The sequence below is a fragment of the Notamacropus eugenii genome, chromosome 5 (genome assembly GCF_028372415.1).
Source record: "Notamacropus eugenii isolate mMacEug1 chromosome 5, mMacEug1.pri_v2, whole genome shotgun sequence".
In the NCBI taxonomy this organism is placed as follows: domain Eukaryota; kingdom Metazoa; phylum Chordata; class Mammalia; order Diprotodontia; family Macropodidae; genus Notamacropus; species Notamacropus eugenii.
In genome coordinates, this window is record NC_092876.1 from 12207832 (window position 1) to 12225515 (window position 17684).

Genomic DNA, 17684 nt, shown 5'->3' on the forward strand with positions numbered 1-17684 from the left:
CCTCAGGCTTGTCTGGTGCTCAGAGGCTAATGCCAACAAGTGGTCTCCAGCGACGGGGAGTTCATTCCCTACTTCAGCAGCACTGGGACAGCTCCCATTTTTATAGGATCATAGGAAACGCACCCACCCATGGGTTTCTCAGAACTACCTTGTCCCCCTCCCCCTCCCCCCCCCACCGGAGCGCAGGACAGAGGCACACGAGGGCCAGCCCATGCAAATAAAGTGGTTGCTGTTGGGGAGCCTGGCTGGTTCTGTGTACACAGTGTATACAAGGTGAATTGTTTAGAAGCCCGAGAGAAAGACAGAGCGAGAGACAACAGGGTAGCGGAAGGGGCTGGGGAACGGACAGACTGATAAAAAATAGAACCACATTCAGACAACACTCAGAAACTGGAGCGAGCTGGGCCAGGGCTGGGCCAGGGACCAGACACAAAGCGCTGTAGGGAGGAAAAGTGGGGGGACCGGAGCAAAGACCCCTTCTCTTCCCCCTCCCCAAAGGTATGTACAATAAATAAGATGAAAAATAATTAACAAGCTGAGATCCCCTGCCCCCCCAGCCTCTCCCTGCGTGGGGATGGCCCTTGGAGAAAAGGTCTCAGTTGGAAGGGGGAGCACTCCCTGGACCCTCCCACCCATACATAGACTTTTCCTATACATTATGTACATGGGGGGAGGGCAGAGGAGGGGAGGGCAAAGGAGGGAGGGGACTAAATAGACATTTATACATATATATATAAATAATTTCTCTGTACAGTGAAAGGGGCTGGGGGGGGCAGGGAGGGGGCTACAACCCAGCAGGGCAAGTCTGTGGCCCAGCCCCCAGGGTCACACGCAGCGGCCTTGGGCCTGGGCCTGGGCCTGGGCCAAGAGGTCACTGAATGAATCAAACAGTTGTTCCAGCCAGGGCTGATTTCTCATACACTGCTGTACCACCTCTTCCTGGCCTAAGTCATCTGCACCACCCTCGATGGCCAGCGTCTGGAGATGAGGAGACAAGAGAAGCTGAGCTGAAGGCCCTTGGGCCATAGGACAAGGCCCCAGGGACAGGACACGCAGGCCGCCAGCAGGAAAGAGATGGGGACAGGGATAGCGGCCAGGACACACGGGATGGCCAGAGTGGAGGAGACTGGGACAGGCGCAGAGGCCAGGACACATGAGGTACCAGAGGGAGGGAAATGGACAGATAGCCCCAGGGGAGCTGGCACAGGAAGAAGGTCTCCAAGTGGACTGGGAAAAGGGCTGGAGCACTACCTGGTCCCTGCAGCGGAGGAAGGTGTGGTATTTGTAGTGGTGGAGAGCGTGATAGAGTGTGTAGAAGCTTGACTTGTCCAGCTCCACCTTGAACTCCTAGGCCAGGGAAAAGGGCAGAGGAAGCCTGAGCACCAAAGGAGGCCCAGCCTGGGCCGCCTTCAGCCCCTCCCACCTAGGACTCCAGCTGAGGTACCTGTGCTCGGGCCACAGTCCTCTTCAGCTTGCTCAGGGTCTTCCGGTTATATGGGTCCCCTGCAGGCCGAAGCCGCACAGCACCAGAGCCCGTCCCAGGGGCACCCTCTGCTCCCCCAGGCCCACCACTGCCACGCTCTACCTGCAGCTGGGGAAAGGTGTGCAGGGCATCCTGGGAGGAGAAGAACTGTGTCACAGGGCATCCTAGGCCACCAGCACCAGACCCCTGACCCTGGCAGAAAGTGTCCTGTGCTACCAGCATGAGACCCCTGGCTCCCCCTTTCCTGCCCCCTCTTCAGGCACCTGTAGGGCTGGGCTGAGGGAAAGGCGCTTGAGAACTTTTTTCTTGTGCTCATTGAGAATTCCATCAATCTTTCTCATCGGGGGCAGGTACAGCTCATCTGAGGAGAGACAGATATGAGGACCCCCAGCATCTTGGCCCTCAGCCCCTAGGGCTCCAACAAGGAGGCCCCATCCACTCACCATGTGTGTCCTCCAAGGCCTGGATCATATCAGGGTCCAGGGCTGTGCTCACCAACATCTCCACATAGCTACGGTACATCTCTCTCATGGCCCGAGTCTTCAGGAGCCGCCCAGGGGCTGCCCGCTCTGTCAGGAAGGAAGGAAGGCTCCTTCTACCAGGCCGCCCCCTCCTATCTTCAGCTAGCCACGCTAAGTTCTCTAATCTCAATGGACCCTTCTGCCCTCTGCCCCTGCTGCCCTCTCCCCCACCAACCACACACCTCACTCATCTCCAAGCCAACCCCCCCCATCCCCATGCCAGCCGTGCCAAGGCAGGCCCCTTGCTCAGGGACCTCAGCCTGGCCCTCACCGTCCTCACTGGGGGGCCCGGGAGAGGACTCGGACTCGGAAGAGCTGCCTCTGGTTGCGGCCGAACGTTCACTCGCCTCCTTCAGCCACTTCTTTCTCTTCTTTGGGGGAGGCTCAGCCTTCACCTTGGCTGGCCGGGCCTTTGGAGGGCGTGGAGGCCTGGCTGGGGTTGCCTCTGCTGCAGGTGGACCAGGCCGGGGTCCCCGCTCCCCTCGGGTGGCCCGCTCTGACCGCAGGGCCCGCTCCTTGTCGGGAGGGCGGGCTGGAGGAGGTGGTTTCTCTGGGGCCGGCTCCGGGGACTTCTCAGGGGACTTTTCAGGGAACTTCTCAGGGAGCTTCTCGGGGGGCTTCTCAGGGGGCTTCTCAGGGGCCTTCTCAGGGGGCTTCTCAGGAGCTTTCTCGGGGGGCTCTGGCTTTGAAGGGGGAGCTGAAGGCTTGGAGAGGGACACCCCAGCCCCTGGGGCTGCTGTCCCAGCTGATGCTGGAACAGCCTTTGGCTGTCCTGGCCGCCTGAGCACAAAGAAAGACAAGGCAAAAATTGAATTCTTTTGTATTTTTCAACTGGCCCTTTGCTTCCTAGCACTCCAAGACCCTTTGCCATTTCTCCCAGGGCCCATCCCGCCAGGGCCCTGCCCGTGCGTACCTGACAGGCATGGGGGGCCGATGCCAAGGCTTTCGCGCACAGACTCTCACATAATCCTTCTTGTTCACGTTCTCCAGAAACTTCACATAGAGACGTTGGTATCGGTTCTTGGCATCCCCAAAATACCCCAAGTACTGGTAAAGGGGGAGGGGGGAATAGAAGGAAGAGTCAGGGTCCTAGCCCCTCGCATGCCCTGCTCCTGCCTGCCTCCAGGAAGCCAGCCACCACATGCCCCAAACCCAGCATATTCCCAACCAGCTTTACGTTGCTAGTAGCGCAGAACTGCCTCTGTCCATCCTTGATCTCTGGAGTGAACTTCTGGAGGAGAGCCTTTTGTACTCTCCAGATGGGGGGTGGTTCCCGACCGGTCTGCAGGGCCAGCTGTGAGGAGGGACCAGTGTCAGTGGGGCCCCATCTCCTGCGAGCAGCACCCGTGCTTCCTCTGACCCTGCTCTCTTCCCTGACCCTCAGGCCCCTCCCTAGCTTCAGACAAGCACCCTCAGTTTCAGGTTCTTAAGCCCAGCACCCTCACATCTGCCATTCCCCCTCTCCTGGCTCCTCAGGACATTATGGGATCAATGCTCCCCAGAACTGACAGGCAAAAATGGGCCCCTAAAGTGGCCCAAGGTCACTCCAGGGATGGCAGAAGCCTCTGGACTCTGCCTCCCGATCCCCTTCAAACCCAACCTTTATCTAGAGGACCCTGGACTCCAGTACTGGGTAAGGGCCTACCACGTGCCCAGCACCATGCTAGACACTTTACAAGTAACTGAGGCCAGTTTGCCTCACCAGCTTCCTCCTGCCAACTCCAGGGGCAAAGGCCAAAAGATGCCCAGCCTCTGGAGTCAGAAGTCTTGGGGCCATATTCCACTCCCAAGACACAATCAGGCAAGCCCCTTCCCCAGCATGGGCCACAGCCTTCCTCTGGCTAAAAGGAGGGGGTTGGAAGCCCCGTCACTGTCACCCCATCCAAGCTTCCTCTCGATACCTATCTCAGGAGCCCAGCCTAGCTTCCTGACCCCAAGCAGTGATGCCTCCTTCCTTCGTCTGCTCAGCCAAGACACCAGAAGTCCGTTCTGGGTCTCTGCAGCCAGTGGGCCCAGTCATGCTAGGGATCTGTTCTTAGGATTCCTCACTGAAAAGCCCATGAGGCATGGCCAAGAGCACAAGCTCTGCCTCCAGCCCCAGACACAAACCCGGGAGCCACCTAGAGATTGGCCAAGCTAACACCTCACTCCCATTTTACTGAAGATACTGAAGGTCTGCTTAGAAGGGGGCTGAGCAAGCTCACAGCAGCAGCCAGGGAGGCCTCCCCCACTCACCTTGAGGGCTGGGATGTCCTCTGCCCGGATGACAAACTCATCCCTCTCACGGAAGATGCCCTCACCTCCACTCTCCCCTGCCTCATCGTCAGTCTCGCCACACACAGCCGCCGTCTCCTGCTTCTTGGCTAAGTGCAAGGGCCGAGCATCAGGGGGCTCGGGCTCCTCGGGGGATGGGGCCGGGGCTGGGGCCAGGGCTGGCACCTCTGGCGGAGGGAGCAGTGCCATTGGCACAGCAGGGATGGCAGGAGGTGCAGGTGGTGGGGGTGGAAGGGGTGGGGAGGAGGAGGAGGGAGGCTCTGGGGGTACCAAGGGTGGAGGGGAAGGGGGCGAGGGAGGAGAAGACGGAGCAGGTGATGGGGGAGGCTTCTCTTCCAGGATGGGGGCCTCTGAGGGAACAAGGACAGAAGGTGGCACCTTTCAGAGCCTGCAGCTCCAGCCACCCAGCCCTCCCCAAGCAAGCCTGCACACTCTCTCAAACCCTTTCCCCATGACCCCCTCCTTTTTCCTCCCCCCTAGATGGAAGGAAGGAAGGAAGGAGACAGACATTTATTAAACGAATGCTCGGTGCAAGGCACTGCGCTAAGCATTTTACAAATGTGATCTCATTTGATCCTCACAACAACCCTGGGAGGTAGGTGTGCTGTTTCACAGTGGAAGAAACTGAGGCAGGAGCCTGAGCTCCTGGGCAAGCAGTTAAGTGACTTGCCAGTCACACAGTGAGGCCCTTTTCTGAGGGCAGATCTGAACCCAGGACTTGCCCAGCACTCTCTCCTAGCTGCCACAGGTGGGTTGAGAGTAGCCTCTAAGCCCTTCACATTCCCTCCACTCGAGGCCCTAAAGGCCCCTGAGGACACCCCCCTCTCCTGCAGCTCCAGGCCCTCCTCCCTTCAGGAGGCTTGCCCCCGGCAGGGCCAGCCTCTGGGCCCACTCCGCCCGCCACCACGCTCCCTGATGAGGGGCCTCACCAGGGCTGGAGGCTGTGGCGGGGGTGGCAGCCGGACCAGCATCTTTGGGGGCAGGCGGATCATCCAGGGCCGAGATGGCGGAGGAGATGCTCTCCTGCAGGTCCCGGTTCTTGGCCACCGAGTCCTCCTCATCCGAGGAGAAGGAGGGCAGGGTCTCCAGGTTGCGCTTCAGCTCCTCGTCCAGCCGCTTACAAGGAGAGGGGCAGCCTAAGCCCAGGCCATCGCTCTCAGCGGCCTCTAGGGCCCCGCCGAGCCCAAATGCAGGGGCAGGGGGTGGGGGTGGAGGTGGGGGGGGCGCCAGAGTCCGGGTGGGCCCTGCCTTGGAGGGGCTGGGAGGCGGCCCTGAGCCTGAGGGCAGCTGCTGCCGCTTGCCCGACTTCAAGAAGTCCAGGAAAGAGGCCATGAAACCCGACTTCATCTCTGGCTGCTTTTCTTCTACCTCCTTGATCTTTGCCTGGATCTTCTCCCGGGTCTGGCTAGAGTCCAAGCCACTGTCCATGGGGCCAGAGGATGCTGGCTCGCCCACCACAGGGCCGCCACCCTCACCCACTTTGGGCACTGCCAGTTTGATCTGGAAGAGAAGGGAGGACTTTTACAAATTTCTCCCCACAGGGACCCAGGGAGCCCCTCCCTCACCCCCACAGATACACCCCAGGAAGGGAGGTATCCCAATGCCTTCACCTTAAGTGGCTTCAGGGGCTCCAGTCCCTCAGTGCTGGGCTCATCCGCCTTCCTCCCCCGGCCTCGACCCCGGCCCCTGGGCTTCCTGGCTCCATCTGCCTGGGTGCCAGGTACATGGGGACCCAGTTGGGGCCCAGGAGGAGGTTCAGCCAAAGGCCGGATGCGGGGCCGTCCCCGGGGCCGAGGTGGGCCATCCCGTTTGGCTTTCATGGGCTTCCTTCCCCGCCGCCGGGGCCCAGTAGGACCAGGAGCTGGCGGGCAGAAGTCAATGTCCCCCAAGGGTGAAAGAGCCGGGCGTGATCTGCAGCTGGACACGAGATCCGGCAGTAGGTCAGGGAGGCGGCGGGAGTTGAGGCGGATATCGGCAGGCACGTCAGCCTTGTCCTCGTCAGCTTCAAACTCGTACTCCTGGGCATAAAGTTTCTTGGGAGTCTGGAAGGGGGGGTCCCGCCGCCGGAGCAGGTGGAAGGATGAGGTCTTCAGCAGCTTTTTGGGCTTGGAGGAGCAGAAGATGGGTGAGGTGAGGCCGCCCTTGGGCTCTGGGGGTGGAGGTGGGGGTGGTGGGGGCGGTGGAGGTGGCTGGTGCTGCCCAGCCTGGATCAGGCCTAGGGGCTCTGTGTTAACCGTGGATGGCAGTTCAACAGGGGTCTTGCCAGGGTCCAAGCCCAGCCCGGGTGGCTCAGGGCCCCCACTTGTTGGTCCGCTGGGGCAGTAGGGACCATAAGGATCATAAGTGGGAGGACCAGGAGGGGCAGCTCCGCTGCCACTGCCTTTGGGGTCAGCCTCGTCCTCTGGGGGCCCCGTCTTGGGATAATCATCGCTGGTTCCTCCACCAAACATCTCTTCCATGGTGGGGAAGAAGCTCCGTTCCTCATCCTGCAGCAGTGAATCGGGGAAGCAGATTGACGTCAAGGGCACAAAGCGTGGGGCCTTGGGGCCCTGCGGGCTGGGGCTGCGGTAGGCTCCTGCTGGGTCCTTGGCCTCCCCAGGCTGAGGGCCGCCTGCCTCAGCAGGTGGCGCAGGCAGGGGCTCCAGGGCACCCAGCAGGTCCTGCATGGCCCCAGGGGCCTCCAGTCCCTCATCAGGGCGCAGCCGGGGGCTGGGGGAAGCCTCGAGGCCAGGGGGCCCCCGTAGGTGGGCCTCGAGTTGGAGAGGTCCAGAGTCTCGAGGGGTGGGCTCTAGGAGATGCACACCCACTTTGCGGGGAGGAGGGGCAGGAGGGGGAGCTGGGGGGCTGGGCGCATGGCTCAGCACTGAAGGCAGGAGCTGGGGAGGGGGTGGAGGCGGAGGGGGGGGCAAGACCAGAGGGAGCTCAGGGGCCCCCTCCAAGAGCAGGTTGTGATGGGAGGGAGTGGGCGGGGCTGGGGCAGGCGGGGGCGGAGTCTTCTGCAGGTAGGCCCCCAGGTCCTTGGCCCCTGCCCCGTAGTGGACCACCGAGGTGGCCAGGGCTTCGGGGGTGCTACCGCCCCGCTCGCTGCTGGCAGACTTCTTCTTGTCCTTCATCCGCCCCAGCCCCAGCTCCAGCGCGGCCCCATCATCCAGGCTGGCACTGGTCCGGATCACGCTCTGCAGGTGGTAGCGCTGCTGCTCTTCCTTGGCTAGGTCATAGGCCGCAGTGGCCTTGGCACCGTTCCCGCTGCCGGGCCCCTCGCTGCCCCTCTGCTCCTCGCACTCTCCCACTAGCCCTTCAGGGCCTGAGCCCCGAGGCGGGCTGGGGGCCTGGAGCAAGTGCTGGATGAGGAAGTCCTCATCCTCTGTGCGCTGCCCTGTTCCCCCGCTCCCTGGTCCTCCCAGCAGCTCTCCCCCGTCTCCTTTGCCCTTATAGCCCCCAGCTCCCCCTGCCCCTGGGTAGCCACCCGCACCTCCAGGGGGTCCCAGGAAGGTCGGAGAGGCCAACACTGAACTCAGGTACTTTCCAGGGGCCCCAGGGCTGGCCACCCCTGGGGGCCGCCCTCCCCCAGTGGCTGGGGGTGACTGCAAGGGTCGAATGATGTGGGATGGACTAGCTTCCCCACCCCCACCGCCACCTAAGGAGGCTGGTGTGTGGCCCCAGGCCCCACTGTGGCCTGAGAGGGCTGGAGAGTGGCCTGTGCTATAGCTGAGGGAGGGGCTGGCTGTAGGAAGGCCCTGGGAGTGGGGGGCAGGGCCAGGGTAGCCTTCACTCTGTACCCCATATGGAAGGCTCTGGAGCTGGTCAGGTGAGTAGCTTTGGCAGGTGGTCAGGCTTGGTGGAGGCTGCTGGGGGGGCCCACCAGGCTGAGCCTGGGGAGGCCCTGCTGTATAGCCAGGCCCCTTACTCAGGTCCTGGGCCTGGGTGGCACTGAAACCCTGGCTATAGGCCTGGGGACCCAGGAGGCCCTGGGGCTGGCCTGGGGAATAAGCTTGACCTCCCCCACTGCCTGCCCCACTGGGCTTTCCAGTCCCAGTAGCATAGCCCCCACCCCCCAGGCTCTGGCACTTAGGTGTGGCCGTGGAGCGGGATGGGGGGGGACGCGCCGTTCCTGCCCCAGCCCCATAACCCCCCTTGGCTGCCTTGTAACCAGGGGACTGAATGATGGGGCGATAGCCACCCCCTGCAGCACTAGCCCCCTGTCCCCCCGTCCCTGGCCCAGCCTCTGGGCCTGCTGCCCGGCCCCCAGCCCCTGTGCTCCCTGTGCCAGCCCCCTGCCCCCCCTTAGCTGCCTCCCCAGCTCCAGGAGAGGGCTCCCCACCTAGAGGACTACAGGCCAGGCTAGCCCGGTGGCCCATGGTTGGGGGTGGGTAGCTACCACCACAGCTCAGGTAGTGCTGTAGGGAGTGGGTCGGCGGGGGTGGCGGAGGTGGGGGTGGGGGCTGGGCACTGGCCGGCCTCTGGTAGTGCTTGATGACACTGTCTTGCCGGGGCAAGGCCCGCTCAGGGGGGGGTCCAGGGGGGGCAGCCCCAGAGAAGTTGTACAGCTGGGGAGAGGACTGCTCTGAGGAGGAGGAGGCCAGGAGGTTAAACTGAGCAGGGAGATGGCGGGGAGGCGGGGGAGGTTCGGGCGGGCCTGTGCGATAAGGGGGAGTCTGAGCAGGCCCCAGGCTGGCAGGCCCCAGGACGCCACCCCCCGCCAGCCTCTCGAAGCCCAGTGAGGAGGGCACTGTCGGGGCCTGGGAAGGCTTCAGGTGCAAGACGTCATGTGGAGACAGGAGCCCATTGGCCGGGGGGCTGAAGGGTGGGTCCTGGAGGCTTAGGGAGGATGGCACCGGGAAGGGTCGGCCCCCAAACGAGGCTGGGTGCTGGTAGGCAGACAAAGCTGAGGAGGATGGGAATGTTCCCGAGCCGGGCAGGGCCCCCGAGATGAACAGCTCCGTGGGGCCAGGTGTGTGCATGGCTGGGGAAAGGGGCCGAGGGTCAGACAGCAAGCCAAGGTCGCGCAGATCCCAGGCTTCCCCGTCCAGCTCCCAACCCCTTCCACCCTGGCCTAGGCTACCTGTCTGCCAGGATGGACTTCGGAACTGGGACAGGAGAGAGGAAGCAGATGGGCCTGGCTGGGGGGCCCGGGACTCCAGGGCAGAGATGAGATTCATGACCGAGGCGTCTGGGCCAGCTGAACCAGCATGGTGGAGGCCCGTGTCAAACAAGCCAGAAAGCCCTGGGGAAGCACATGTGGGAGGGTAAGAGGGGCCCCTCCAAGCTCAGTCTGGGACGAAAAGTGCCATGAAATGAGGGCAGCCCAACCTGGCCCCTGCCACCAGAAGAAAAGAATGGGCACCCAGGGGGAGGGGGTGTGGCCAGGGGAAGGGGGCGTGGCCAGAGAGGCAGGAAGGAGGCTGGGCATCTGCCTAGGAGGATGAGGAAGGAGGGAGCTCTCAGGAAGGGCCTCTGTTACCCTCCCACTGGTGCCCAGACTGACTTTCTAATGCGAAAGGCCAGTGGGAGCCACAGTGGGAACAGTGAGGGAGGCTTCCACAATCAGATTCTGGAGGTCAGAGATCTTAGGGAGCTCACTTGGCAGAGAAAAGAAACTGAGTCCAGAACAGGTAAGAATTTGTCCTGGGTCATACAAAGGGGCAAAGGCAGGACTGAATGTCAGGCCGGGCCTGAATCCAATATAGCCTGTTAGTTCCCCTCAGAGAGCAAAGGCTAGGGGGACAGGTCAAGGGAAGCATAAGCAGTCGATGCTGGGATATGAGGATGGAAAGGCAGCTGAGGGGCCTCCGGGATCTGGGTCCAATGGTCCTACCTGCAGGGTGATGATTGGTGGCATACCCCTGAAGTGGGTGAGGGGCTGCATAAGCCTGGCGGTGCAAGATGTCTGTCTCCGGGTGAGAAGTCCTGGAGCCGCCATAAACTAAGCTGGGGAAGGGGAAAGAGGCAGGAAGGTTATCCGAGGCATTAGAAACCAGGTCAGCCGGATCCCACCCTCTTAGGGCCAAGGGTTTCCACTGGGGCTTCTTTCCTTCTCTTTGTGGGGATGAGAAATTTCCAGGTTGGAAACCAGCAGGACCACAACAGAGGGGAGGGCCTGGGGTCCCTATCCTCTGGAGACACAAAGGAATAAACCCATTGTCACACGGAGATAGGAATCAAGAGGCCACCAAGATCCCCTGTCAGCCCAGACCTCAGGCCCCCTGGGACTACAGAGAAAGACTGTGCTAGGCTGGCTCCCTATTAGCTACAGGCACCTCATTGGCCCCAGGGTCACAGGAGGTCCAAGGAAGTGAGAGATCTGAGGGGTACCACACAGGCAGCCCAGACAAGCCCAGCTCTGAGTAAACACATATATGCACACAAGCTGCCCAGGGACACGTGTGTTCCAAAGAGAAGCTAACACACTCATACACAGCACAGCTATCTCAGGCACAACTTCGCTCTACACGTGGGGGGAAAAAACCCTGTAACCATCACCAAACACAGCCACCCTTTAACGGTCAGAGCGAGGTGGGAACAACCCAATCAAACAGAGGGATCACAGTCAGTCACACCCTTAGAGATGCCGTGGGCATGCACACAGCTCAAGCCTCAGGTAGGGGTCACCTAAGCCAGCAGGCAGACACAAAGCCCTCCAGGAGAGAAACGGAGACAGCAACATGTGGCCCCCACGGGTCAACATGAGCCTCCCTGCCGTCACTGGACAAATCCCAGACAGATCGCAAATTCCTAAACACGGGGAAGGCGCTGGAGAAGCCACTGAGAGTGCTGCCTGGGCCAGACAGACAGGAAGACAGAACAGGCAAGAAACTAAGGAGGAGGCTCCTCGCATGTAAATACCAGCTAGGATGGCGGAGTAAACATGGCCCAGGTACTGGGGCCTGCAGATCCTAAAGCTCAACTGCCAGTGTGTGTGGGGGGGTTCCTGCCCCCCCATTGTCCAGGCCCCCCGGCTCGGGGGATGGAAGAGTTCTTCAGGAGAAGAAGGGGGGGTGTGTCCACAGACCTGCCTACCCATTCGGGGCTCACCCCTTCCTGGTCCTCAAGGGGGGGCGGGCTTGCCCTGTGCCACCCGCTGGGGATGGGGGGGCGCCTCGCGCAGCAGGCTAAACAATGGGATTGGGGTGGGGAAGCGGGAGGGGGCCGGGGCAGACTTGGGGGTCGGCACTCCCTCCCTCTCTTTCTCTTCCTGCCTTCCAGCGCGCCCCGAGGTGGGGGGAGGGTGGGGGGAGCTGCTGCACAGGCAGCGCCGGGCCCTGGACGGCGGGGGGCCGCCCCCCGGCCCGCCTCCTCCCCGGCCCCGGCCCCGGCCCTGCCGCCCCGGCCTCCTTACCTAGCCTTCGCTGATCTCTCGTAGCTCCAGCCCGCCCCGGCGCCGAGCGGGTCCCCGAAGCCGGCGCTCGGGTAGTTCCTGTCCATGAAGGGGCCGCGGTGGGGGCGGGGAGAGGGGAAGGGGAGGGGGCGCGGGGAGGGGGCGCGGGGAGGGGGCGCGGGGCACTTGCCGCCGCCGCCGCCGCCCGGCCGGGGCCCGGGGCCTCTCCCTGCCTCCGCCGCGGGGCCCGCGCCTACGGGGCCGGGGGGAGGGGAGGGGAGCGGGGCGGGGGGAGGGGAGGCGGGGGCCTGGGGCTCCCCGGGGCTCGGCGCGCTGCGGGGGCGCCCCGCGGGTCGGGGCCGGCCGTGGGGGGCTGGGCGCTGCGCTGCGCGGGGCCGCTGCGGGCGCTCTCTGCCGCTCGTCCGGCGCCGCCGCCGCCGCCGCCGCCGCCGCCTCCGCCTCCTCGCTCACGGTGCAGCCATCTTTGCACAAGGCGGCTGGCTGCGGGGAAGGAGGAGGGAGGAGGGAGGAGGGCGGGAGGGAGGGGGAGGGGAGAGGAGGGAGGAGGGCGGGGGGCGGCGGGCTGGCTGGCTGCGCTCCGCTTCCTCCCACAATCCCGTGCAAATGCAAATGTGCAAAAAGGCCCGAGCCGGAGAGCGAAGGCTGGAGCGCGAGAGAGGGAGCGAGCGGGCCGCGGCGGGCGGAGGGACGGCAGGCCGGAGGGAGGGAGGGAGGAGGGAGGGGCCGAGGCCGGCTGGGCTGGAGAAAGGAGCCCCCAGCCTGGCCCGCCCCAGCCTGGCCCGCCCCTGCCGCAGCTAGCGCGCAGACGCGGCCGCGGCCCGCCCGACGTGCCGGAGCGAGGCCGGCCTCTGCCCGAGCGCTGCTCCCCCTGGGCCCAGAGCGGGGGCAGCCAAGGCCAGGGGTGGCGGCGGGGGGGAGAGGAAGGGGAGGCAGAGGCGGCCCCTCCCCCTCCCCCCGGTACGATTGGGACTGGCCAGACCGAGGCTCCGAAGGGGCAGGGACGCACCAGCTATCCCGGAGAAGTTGCGACACACCTAGGGCACCCCCTGGGGAGACTGGCACCGGCCACTATGTGGATGGGGCGGGAGCGCCATTACAGAGACTTGTCCCACTCGGACGTCGGTGTGCACGCACCGAGGCTGGGCCACGTGTGCACATACCTCTAGTGCCCTGGGAAGCCTGGCACACACGAGAAGCCTGCGTGTGTCCTGAAGGGGGAGAGGGCCACGTGTGTGGAACCGGGCCCGAGCACACGCAGGGACAGGGGGGAAAGAGAAGAGGGAGGGCTGTGGACTTCCCAGACAAATCCTTTCCAGCCTCCCCGTTCTGAGCTTCCGGGGGGGGGGGGGGTGTCACGGGGCAGAGAAGGCGCGGGCTGGCCTGGGGGGAGGGGGAGGGGGAGGTCGTCTTCTCAGCGGGGCCGCGGAGTGCTACGGGGAGAAGGTGGAGAAAAAGGAGTCAGAAGCGCGCCGGGGAGGGGCTTTCATTCCCAAGGCTTCTCCTCCAATCCCCGGTTGTCGTCCCGCGGGCCCCGCCCCCGGGAGGGATTCCATTTAGACTCCACCCCTCCGTGCAGGTACCTCTGGTAGGGGGGCGGGGGGGCGTCGTGCACCCCCGAGGCTACCAATGCCTGTTCGTAAGTGGGGAGGCCGGGGGCAGGCGGCAAAGGGGTCAAGGGCACGTCCTCCGTCACAGGCAAGGCTCTGTAGGTGTGGAGAGACAGTCAGCCCCTGAAGGGGGAGGCTCAAAAAAAGAGGGGGAGGAAAGAGAGAAGTGATGGGGAGAGAGCCAGTGAGAGAGATAAAGATCCTAAAGAGGGGAGAGTAACGCTGTGAACAGTATTACTAGGCAAGACCAGGCAGGTGAGACCCAGATGGGGGGGAAGGGACAGAGAGGGGGAGATCCGACTAGATGGAGACTGAAGGAGAAAAAAATTGCCCATCAAGACTGGCCCACCCATCCACAGGGACCCAGGCCTCCTCCATGAACTAGAGTCCACTGGACGTGTCCGATGAGCCCCACCTCCAGTCACAACGCTAGCCTTTGCTACCAGGCTCATCATAATAAGTGAGAAGGAAGCCCCTGGCTAGCCCCAGCTTCTGGTCTCCCCAGCCCCTCACCTTTGGGGAGAGGGCCCAGGGCTTCCACGCAACTGTTTCCGCCTATGTAGACACCAAAATATGCCCAAGGCTGCCAGGATCAAGACTAGTAGGCCAGCCCCCAGCCCCACCGCCAGTGCTGCTACATCCACTCGGGCATGCCCTGTGGGAGAAGAAAGGAGTGAGGGCGGGTCAGGTCTCTGGAGCCGTTGAGATCTCACTCTCACCTCAGCACCATTACTAGGGCTCATACTTTCTTAACACAAGGTTACTGGGCTGGGGGTGGGGAGAGGGAATGATGCAGCAAGCACCCCACCCCCAGACGTCCAGCCTCACCAGACTCTCCTTAGGGAATGAAAACCTTAAGAATGACTTCCCACTACCTCAATAGGCCCCTAGTGTGCCTTTAGTGATGGGGAGGGAAGATTTATTCTGTTAAAACTTTGGAGCTGCAGTTCTTACTACTCTTGCCCGGGAGTGTCCCTCTCTGTTCTTTTGTATTGGCTCTCTCACCTGTGTCTGGAAAGCTCACCCTTCCTCACTCCACTCTAGCTTCAGCTCCTGAAGATCTTTCCTGATTCTGACCCCTCTTTAGGCTTCCCCTCCCAGAAATTCACCTGGATTTTCTTTACACATATTTTATTTAGACTCTTGTCTACAACCAGAGTATCTCTCCCACTCTTTCTATAATTATTTTTCTGTCAATAAGCATTTAAACTAGGGTGAGGTTGAGCTAGGTACTCTGAACTGAGGATTCAAAAAGCCAACAGTGGGGTCTGCCCTGGAGAAGTGTGTCTGTGTAGAAGTGGAAACAAAATAGATATAAAGTATCCCTAAGTAGTCTCACAATGATATACAAAGCAAGTGGATACATAGTGTCACCCTAACTATAAGAGGATACAAAAGAAGACCAAAGCCAAAACCAAAGCAGAGGCCAGCAAGCCACTGGGAGAATGAGGTGAGGCCTGTCAGGTAAGCCTGGAAGGAAACTAGGCCTCCTACAAAGTGAAAATGAGGAGAAAGTCGAGAGAGGAACAGAAGGAAGACAGTTAGGCCAGCCTGCAAAGTGCTTGGAAGGGAGCCCAGCCCCAGCCCCAGAAAGGTGGGCTGGGCCCAGGTTACAAAGGGCCTCAGGATCCCCAAGATCCAGCTGGGCCATTTAAGGTTTGGAGACAGGATGAGGGCAGGGCCTAGGTCTGGCTTGGATCCCATGGTATCAAGTTGAATTGGTTAAGGAAGGGGTGGGCCCTGGGCTCCCAGGACCTCCTCCTGAGGTGGGGCTCATAATAATGGGGTGGGGTCCCCAGGGGTTAACCTGGTACTCACCAGCGCCACCCTTCCCATTGAAGGGGTAGGTCTCCCAGAAGAGATCCTGGGGCAGAAGCAGAGGCAATTTAAGCCCTACCCACTGTCCTGGCAGAGCCTGCCCCTTTGGTACCGCCCCCTCCTGGGCTCCACCCCTCCCCACAGGTACCCACCCACCCCTTCTAGATCCGGCTCCCCCAGAGCTTTGGGACAAGTTAGGCCTAGCCCCCAGGATCAGGCCCCACCCCTCCTACAGGCATTGCAGACAGGGTTGGGGGAACCCACCCACATGGACCCCCCCCAACCCCCAAGAGACTTTTCTGTTTTCTTCAGTGATCTCTCTGAGGCCAGGTTCTTGACACAATCCAGTACCCACCCACTTTCTGGTACCCCTGGTCCCAATAACCCCTCCCTACCCTCACCATAGTTCCAACCCTTTACTTTCCCCATTCTTGACCTCATCTTTACAGGTCATAAGTACAAGCCCAGCCCTTCAACTGCCCTCTGATTCACAGAATATATTCCCTACCCCAATACTCACCCTAGTTCTAACCTCCAAACCCTTAAGGAATCAGTCAATTACCCTGCCCTATCACTAGGCATCCCTGCCCTTTCCCCCCATCTCACCTCAGTCCCTGCCCTATTATTCATCCCTAACTAAGCACCCCAAATTCCCTGGCCTCTCAGGCCAGTTCCCTATACCTCCCAGACCCCTAAACCTAGTCCACCATGACTGGCATTCAAGGATAATGATCTTGAACCCATTCTACCACTGGCTCTCCAGGCCCAGCACTTCTGGGCATCTAGAGCCCAGGTTTCAGTCCCAGCCTGCCTGACCTTGGTTCTCCTCACATACCGTCAAGGTCCTGTCTTCAAAGACCTCCCGAGCCTCTTCCCAGGAACACTGCTCCTCCCAGCATTCCCGTTCCAAGTTCCCAGGGGTCAGAAGCTCCAAATCCCAATGATTAGCCCGGGGGAAGCGCCGAGGCCCAGGCCCACTCCCCAGGAAACTCTGGGCTCTAGGGGCTCCTAAGAACACAGCTGTGGGATCCGGGCCAGCAGCAGAACCTAAAGTCAGGCAAGGGAACTGGTAAATAGCTGGCCCAGGTCTCTGAGTTGGAGGTAGGGGAAAATGCTGGTAGGTTAGATACAGATGACCCGGAAAGTAAAGGCAGAGGACTATCTATTCAGATCTGGGGGATGAATTTAGAGGCACAGATGTCTTCATGACCCCCAGAGAGAATGGTAGAAAACCATATACTTGCCTGCCCATAATAAGGGCAGTGGCCCAAATACCTGAGGATTACTCAGGGCATCCGCTGTTCCTTAGGGTCAGGGACCAGATACCTGGATGCTCAGTGGGCAGACAGCTGTGGCTGACCCTGTCCACTCCTGCCCTCTTCTTTCCCTGATCCTTCTTTAGGCACTCACCATGATCTTTCCTGAGGTCAGGCTGAGAGGCTCGAGAAGTCAGTCCGAGGTATAGCAGTAGCAGGAATGGGGAGCCCCTCATATCGGGGTAGAGACAACCAACCTAGGGAGCACCCCCAACAGACAGACAAATCATTGTAGGGATAGGGATACGATCTTCACTTCCCCCAACCTGTACACCTGAGTACCATCAGAGGGAAATCCACTCTCCCCACTAGGGGGCCTCAGGGCCAGGGCTGAGGTTGCTGGCAGGCTGGCAGGCAGACCAGGTCCACCCCCTTTCCAACTCACCCTCTCCACTCCCAGCTCGGAATTCCCCAGACTTTGCTCACTGCTCAAGGGTCACATATCACATCCCATATCCGAGGGCAAAGATTATAGGAGAGGCCTGGGCTGTGGAGAGAGAGCCCCAGGCTTGGTTAACAAAGAGTCCAGACAACTGCCTGACCTAGGGCTGTGAGGGGGCAGCTGAGTTTCTAAGAGGGATAGGAGTTAAATGAAGGCCTGGATTACTGTGTCCCCCAGAATGTAGAGCTAGAGGTTCAAGAGTCTGGATCTTTACGGGGGGTAGGGGAGAAAAGCAGATGCCTGAACACCTGAGCCGTAAAGGGATGGAGTCCTGGGGGCCTGAACTCTCAGGCCAAGGAGAGGTGGCCTCCACAAAGGGCAGGTTTAGGAAAAGGCTTTCCTGGCCAGTGACTCACTCACCTGCCCAGGGAAGAGACCACACAGGGCCCAGATTTGGGGGCTGTGTGGCCAGAAGGTGAGGGAGCAGGAGCCGGCTCCCAGTGGCCCTAGGTGGCCAGCGCAGCTGAGAAGGGGTGGGGCCCCACCTGGGAGGGGTGGGGCCCAGCTCAGGCCCAGGTGTTTAAAGGAGCCAGGTAGAAAGATAGACTTGACCTGACCCTGACCATGACCATCAGGACGGGGGAACCCTCCCTTCTCCTTGCCTGGGCCAGGAAGAATGGATCCCCAGTGACCCCTAACCCCCACCACACACATACACACACACGGGCACACACCACCACCATGGCCAGAGGAGGAAACTGAGAACTCTCTAGGGGCTCTGGGAATTTCCCTGCATCACCCAGCCGTTTGGGCCACAAGCCCTGGAGCCCAGGCCCAGCTGGGACCAGCCCAGATTCAGGGAGTGGGGCCGGGACCTCCAGCCCCGCCCCCGGCTGCCACTTCCCGGAACCTTGGTGGAGCGGATGGCGAGCCCGGGGGGAACGGAG

The 17684-nt window shown here is 61.6% G+C and overlaps 2 protein-coding genes across 5 annotated transcripts; both read right to left on the reverse strand.

The window, feature by feature from the left end:
• Positions 1-212: 212 nt before the first annotated feature.
• PRR12 (proline rich 12) lies at positions 213-11772 on the reverse strand. 2 transcript variants are annotated; one of them, XM_072607278.1, is made up of 14 exons: positions 11615-11772; positions 10094-10206; positions 9341-9502; positions 5889-9241; positions 5208-5778; positions 4240-4628; positions 3182-3298; positions 2918-3051; positions 2285-2784; positions 1927-2052; positions 1747-1844; positions 1445-1615; positions 1252-1347; positions 213-978 (listed from the first exon to the last, which is right to left on the reverse strand). In XM_072607278.1, exons 1-14 carry the CDS (start codon positions 11698-11700, stop codon positions 826-828), a joined length of 6069 nt encoding a protein of 2022 aa, XP_072463379.1. In that variant the 5' UTR covers positions 11701-11772; the 3' UTR covers positions 213-825. The 2 variants fall into 2 exon arrangements, with proteins under 2 accessions (XP_072463379.1, XP_072463377.1); XM_072607276.1 differs by having other exon boundaries at positions 2276-2784.
• Positions 11773-12549: 777 nt separating this feature from the next.
• On the reverse strand, positions 12550-17451 carry PRRG2 (proline rich and Gla domain 2). Of its 3 annotated transcripts, XM_072607304.1 has the most exons (7): positions 17158-17451; positions 16450-16552; positions 15875-16086; positions 15040-15085; positions 13735-13876; positions 13195-13317; positions 12550-13044 (listed from the first exon to the last, which is right to left on the reverse strand). In XM_072607304.1, exons 1-7 carry the CDS (start codon positions 17449-17451, stop codon positions 13026-13028), a joined length of 939 nt encoding a protein of 312 aa, XP_072463405.1. In that variant the 3' UTR covers positions 12550-13025. The 3 variants fall into 3 exon arrangements, with proteins under 3 accessions (XP_072463405.1, XP_072463404.1, XP_072463406.1); XM_072607303.1 differs by lacking the exon at positions 12550-13044 and having other exon boundaries at positions 13064-13317; XM_072607305.1 differs by lacking the exons at positions 12550-13044; positions 17158-17451 and adding an exon at positions 16741-17141 and having other exon boundaries at positions 13071-13317.
• Between the last annotated feature and the right edge of the window lie 233 nt (positions 17452-17684).

Bases quoted from the DNA above. Each gene is read 5' to 3' on its own strand.
- PRR12 (XM_072607276.1), bottom strand. From the start codon at position 11,700: ATGGACAGGAACTACCCGAGCGCCGGCTTCGGGGACCCGCTCGGCGCC. The intron at 5,779-5,888 runs GTGAAGGCATTG...CTTCTCTTCCAG, and splicing joins AGCCCCTGAAGCCACTTAAG to ATCAAACTGGCAGTGCCCAA. The intron at 3,299-4,239 runs GTGAGTGGGGGA...CCCTCCTCACAG, and splicing joins AGGACATCCCAGCCCTCAAG to CTGGCCCTGCAGACCGGTCG.
- PRRG2 (XM_072607303.1), bottom strand. From the start codon at position 17,451: ATGTGTGTGGTGGGGGTTAGGGGTCACTGGGGATCCATTCTTCCTGGC. The intron at 16,553-17,157 runs GTGAGTGAGTCA...GGTGCTCCCTAG, and splicing joins GTGGTCTCTTCCCTGGGCAG to GTTGGTTGTCTCTACCCCGA. The intron at 13,877-15,039 runs GTGAGTACCAGG...CTTCTCCCACAG, and splicing joins CAATGGGAAGGGTGGCGCTG to GGCATGCCCGAGTGGATGTA.